The following is a 5,679-nucleotide window of genomic DNA, read 5'->3' on the forward strand; positions in this document are numbered from 1 at the left end:
ACTGTACTGTATTTTATTTTTATTTTCTAAACTGTTTTAATTATTCTTATTTATTTTTATTATTTTAATTTCTTCTATGTAAAGCACTTTGAATTGCTATTTTGTATGAAATGTGCTATATAAATAAACTTGCCTTGCCTTGCCTATAATTATTATAACATAAATATAATAAATAATTAGCAGCAAAAGATGGACAATTTGGTCTCTAAAGTTTGCTTCACACTATAAACTGCTTTGATTTGGAGTGAGAGATACAGGGGGAGTGGCTTTATTGTATCAGATACATGTCACTGCACTGATTGGTCCAGTTTTGGTCTGCGATCTCTAACCTAGAATAAAACCTACTCCGGAGCAGCTTAGCCGTGTAGCGTAAGTTACCATGATGATGAACACAACTAAAAACCAATCCACTTTCCTGAGCCCTAAAAAGCCAGTTTGCTCAAACTAATCTCGAACTTTACCTGTTAGCAACTGAAAACTGGCTTTTTAGGACGTTTTTTATTGTTTTACTAGAGACAAAGAACTGCCTTACACTGACAGCTAAATGACAAGTCAGAAAGTTACAACTTAAAAACAACTTCCACAAAACTAACGTCACAGAACTAAAGTATATTTCATTTATACGTTTGCTTTATCTTAATCTCACAGCTTATATTAATTATTGGATCTGTAAAAACCATTTACTCAAAACCAAAAAAAAAAATCACACATTGTCAGTGAAATTGTCATTTTATTTGTTGTTATTGTACAGATGTATGTTATTGTATATACATCTGTTTATGTAATAACATGCTTTATGTAACTAAACTGAAAAAAAAAAAAAAACCTGATCAAATTCAGGGAACAGATTCAAATAACAAATAACTGATTGTTGTTTTTCTACATTTGTTTCCAAACATTTGTTCACTGTGACACAGAACAATGCTTTCTAATATGATTCGCTAGATTACTTGATTTGGCGAAACTCTTCCCACACTGAGTACAGTCGTACGGCTTCTCTCCAGTATGAACTCGCTCGTGTTCTTTCAGGTGTGCAGACTGAGTGAAACTCTTGTCACAATATGAGCACTTGTAAGGTTTTTCTCCAGTATGAATTCTCATGTGTGTCTTAAGGTCTCCTTTATGTGTGAAACTCTTCCCACACTGAGTACAGTAGTACGGCTTCTCTCCAGTATGAACTCGCTCGTGTTCTTTAAGGTGTCCGGACCGAATGAAACTCTTGTCACAATATGAGCACTTGTAAGGTCTTTCTCCAGTATGAATTCTTTGGTGCAGTTTCAGATCACCAGAAGTACTAAAGCTCTTCCCACAGTCACAACACACATGATCTCTCACTTCATTGTGTGTTTTCTGGTGCTGTTTAAAACTGTACAGCCTTGAAAAACTCTTTCCACAGAGAGAACACACATAAGGCCTCTCATCTGAATGAACTTTCAGGTGATCTTTTAGATTTGATGATGAAATAAAATCTTTACCACACTGATCACAGTTAAATGGTTTTTCTCCAGAGTGAATACGCAGATGATACTTGAATCTGGATGAAGATGTGAAACTCTTTCCACACTGAGTGCATGTATACGGTTTCTCTCCAGTGTGAATTCTCATGTGTGTGTTAAGGTTTTCTTTCCGTGTGAAACTCTTTCCACACTGAGTGCAGGAGTGCGTCTTGGCTTTTGTTCTTTGAATTTTAAAGTTACAATGTTCCTCCTCCACTTCATTCAGTTCTTGTCTTTGCTCTTTCACTCTCACCTGGTCTAAAATACACAGAAATACAGTTAGAATCAGTTCAAGTGAACCCTTATTTAATAGCAGAAAGCAACAGAGATCAGATCTTTCACTTTTTGTTCTGTCATTTACTTGTTAATATAGTAAAACTATGTTTGACAACTACTATATACAAGGTAATGATTATTTGGATGTATTTCTCTATCATTTATCAACCATATACTGCTTATTAATTCACATCTACCAAAGCAGTCAACAATGAAGAATCAAGAATGGACACCAACCTATTTGTTCCTCAGTATCTTCATGTTTTATTCTGGATGGTTCTGGATCTCTCATGTCTTCAATCTCCTCTTTAATAAACTCCATCTTTAACAGTCACACAGATTTCAGCTGCTACTCCTGGAGTTTGTCCTTCTCTTGTAGGATGATGGGAATATTCCCAGTATTTATTGGTGAATTGTTGTGGGAGGGGCTTCACTGCAGGTGTGAACTGTGATCACTGTGTTTTTATCCAATCTGCATTTAAAAAGTACAGGGCCATCATGTTAAACTGCTGCTGAAAAGCCTCTTTGTCTCCAAAAGTTCCCTGTTTTCAGCTCATTCATTATGGTGATGTCTGAGATCTTCTGTAAATTGGCACATTAAGCTCATTTTATTGGTGTCAACAGCAGGTCTTAAAGGACAAATCAAGTGAAAAATGAACCTAGGGGTAATTAACACATGGTTACCGAGTCGATCGTTCCCTGCGATGCGTTTTCATGAAAATCGAATGTAAAGAGTTTTATTTATAAAAACAGATTAGCTCATAACACTAGTATATAGGACAGAGAGTAAGTAAAAGTAAATCGCTAGTTAATACCACTAACAAGGCTGAAAATAGCCTCACACTAACACGGGAGCATAATGAGGGTCCCTACATACAAACCGAAGCATTGAGAACTTTGTAAGTGTACAGACAGTTTAATAAGAAGATACTTTATAAAGACAGTACATTACGCATTTACAGGCAGGATCCATCTTGGAAAACAGTCTCGAACGCCATGCTACATTAGATTTCACAAACGTAATTCCTATCGACCAGCTCACATCGCACGGCGTTCGTGGCTCGACTAGTCGAGACTGTTTTCCAAGATGGATCCTGCCTGTAAATGCGTAATGTACTGTCTTTATAAAGTATCTTCTTATTAAACTGTCTGTACACTTACAAAGTTCTCAATGCTTCGGTTTGTATGTAAGGACCCTCATTATGCTCCCGTCACAAAATTACAATCTCAACTTCCGTTTCATGCCGACTTTAAGAAGAGTGACAACGTTTTGGGTGCGTCTTGCTTTAGAAATCAAATTGGATGACTGTTGCTCTTTTAATGCGTCGTCAACTGCTAACTGCAGGGTAGAGCCGAGCACCTCACACTGCGCAACACATGTCCTGACATCACCGAGTCAAGTTCAATTACGACATCCGGTGTTTCACCTTGGATTGCATCTATCTCATCCTCATCCATTCCTGCGCCCAAGGGATCAGTTTCATTCGCTTCATTAGATGGGATGCCCTCTTGCATATCGGATAGTAAAGACACTGCCTTTTAACATGTTAGCGCCGTTATCTGACATTACAGAGAAAACTTGCCGTATTTCAACATTATATTCTTGCAAAACATCCTTCACAAAGGATGAAATGTATGCGGCTGTGTGTCGTTCAGTTAGCTCCCCTTTGGCCAAAGTGCGCAACACAATTTTTTTCTCCATCAGTGTACTGTACATTTACGCCAAGAACAGATCGGTCTCTGCATGTGGCTGAATCTATTTTAAGCATTAGTAGCCTTCCCTTTAACTCATTCTTGAGCTTTTCCCTTCTCACCTGAGCAACACTTGACACTATATCACGGATATTTGAGGAGCTGATAGTGAAATCATTTCCTATAGCCTGTTGTAATGGGTCGATAATTTTTCTGAAGCCAGTGTCTTCCATCAATGTAAATAGTCTCCCGTTGACAATTACTAGCTCTATGCACGCATCTTTTAGAACATTAAGATTCAGTTTAATATGTAGGCCTGTTGTCTTTGGCTTTTTAACTATAACCAAATCCAGAGTTGTTTGTCCATCTGCTGTAGATGCTGGTCTTTTATTGCTGGTTGAATCAACATACTCTGCAGGATGTTTACGTTGAATGTGCCTCTGCAAGTTACCTCCGTGATAACCGGTTACTTCTGCCCCGCATCCTTCAATATTGCAGACAGACTTGTTAGACGACTTGTCATAGGAGAAATAATGTCGAAAAGGATTTTCTTGGTGGCGACCCATCTAAAAAAGTAATTGACAGTGGTATGAGCTATTATATGGGCCTAGGACTTTTTTACATTCTGAAAAATAGCTCACTCACATTAATTACAGAAGAGAAACAAAACAAAAAATAGTTATCATAACTTCGTATAGCTATCTTCACGTTTCTAAGCATGTTTTAACTTTAACATACCTCTAAACATTGGATGGGTAGCCTACTGTGGGTTAATTAAGACAAATCTTATTGTGCCGAAGAGATTGTCTGCCGATGACTGCTGCGTGGGCATTTCACTCACGCTTAATGTGTCAACGTCACATGCTGAACTACTAAATTCATGATTGGTCAATGGCAAATTAAAATATTCATAATAGTCATTTTAAATAAACGTTTCTGTTCAGAACGATTAAAATTGATTTTGTTTTCGTTTTTGTTCCTGATAAAATTTCGTTCGTTTCCAATTTTCGTTTTCATTCCTTGAACCGGTTCAGAGCCCTGGTCAACAGGCTGAAACAAATTACAGCATCATTACCTTTAACTTCAGTTCTTGCTCTTTCACTTCCATCGGGACTGAAACATATTAAAACATTAAAGGGTTAGTTCACCCAAAAATGAAAATTCTGTCAGTAATTACTCACCCTCATGTTGTTCCAACCCCGTAAGACTTTCGTTCGTCTTTGGAACACAAATTAAGATATTTTTGATTAAATCTGAGAGCTGTCTCACTCCTCCATAGACTTCTATAGACGTTATAACTTGCTGGCCCAGAAAATAAAGACATCGTTAATATAGTCCAAGTGTCTACAGTGGCTCAATCTTAAGTTTATAAAGCGACGAGAATACTTTTTGTGCGCAAAAAACAAAACAAAATAACGACTTTATTCCACTATTCATTTCCTTCTCTCTGGGCCTCGAGTCTTTTCACGTAGTATAACTGCGTAGCGCTTCTGTGTTTACGTCACACACATCACACACATGACCAGCATTGGCCAATAGTGAGCCTACGTGTGACCAGCATGTGACGTACAACACAGACGCGCTGCGCTATCACACTACGTAAAAAGACTTGAGGCCCAGAGAGAAGGAAATGAATAGTGGAATAAAGTTGTTTTTTTTTTTTTGCGCACAAAAAGTATTCTCGTCGCTTTATAAACTTAAGATTGAGCCACTGTAGTAGGATAAATGTGAATAGGGATGGGACGGTATGAAAATTTCATATCACAATTATAGTGACCAAAGTTATCACAATTATCAATATTATCACTGTTTTGTTAAAAATAAGATGGAAATGTTCAAAAAAGTGATACACACACTGAAACCATTTCAACAAGTTTTATATTTGAAAATCAACAAACAACAAATACAGTTAGCAGCTATATGCACATAGCATGTTTCTGGGGGTTCACTTTTTATTTTACCTACCTTTTGTCTTCTGCATTCTCCTTACCCTTGTCTCCTGTTCTTCCCTCAGACTCGTCCCCCAGAAACAGTCCCACAGACCCAGCCCCAAACCCCATCTCTGCAATAATAATTAATAAAGGCTGGTTTAAAGTACATCTCCCTGCCTCTGTGTATTAATGCTCATGGGTAGCCTAAATGGGTTCCATTCAGACCTTAACATATATTTTACTGTTATATGTCAACAAGATTCAGACATTTTCACCTGGCTATA

The 5,679-nt window shown here is 37.5% G+C and overlaps 1 protein-coding gene across 1 annotated transcript; it reads right to left on the reverse strand.

Annotated features, from left to right (window-relative positions):
- Window positions 1-712: 712 nt before the first annotated feature.
- Window positions 713-5,450, reverse strand: LOC308693494 (uncharacterized protein). Its single transcript, XM_081370415.1, has 4 exons — window positions 4,540-5,450; window positions 3,916-4,030; window positions 2,010-2,244; window positions 713-1,754 (listed from the first exon to the last, which is right to left on the reverse strand). The coding sequence occupies exons 3-4, from the start codon at window positions 2,092-2,094 to the stop codon at window positions 904-906; spliced, it is 936 nt and encodes a 311-aa protein (XP_081226541.1). The 5' UTR covers window positions 2,095-2,244; window positions 3,916-4,030; window positions 4,540-5,450; the 3' UTR covers window positions 713-903.
- Between the last annotated feature and the right edge of the window lie 229 nt (window positions 5,451-5,679).

The sequence above is a fragment of the Scardinius erythrophthalmus genome, assembly GCF_964197995.2.
Source record: "Scardinius erythrophthalmus genome assembly, chromosome: 7".
Taxonomy (NCBI): Eukaryota; Metazoa; Chordata; class Actinopteri; order Cypriniformes; family Leuciscidae; genus Scardinius; species Scardinius erythrophthalmus.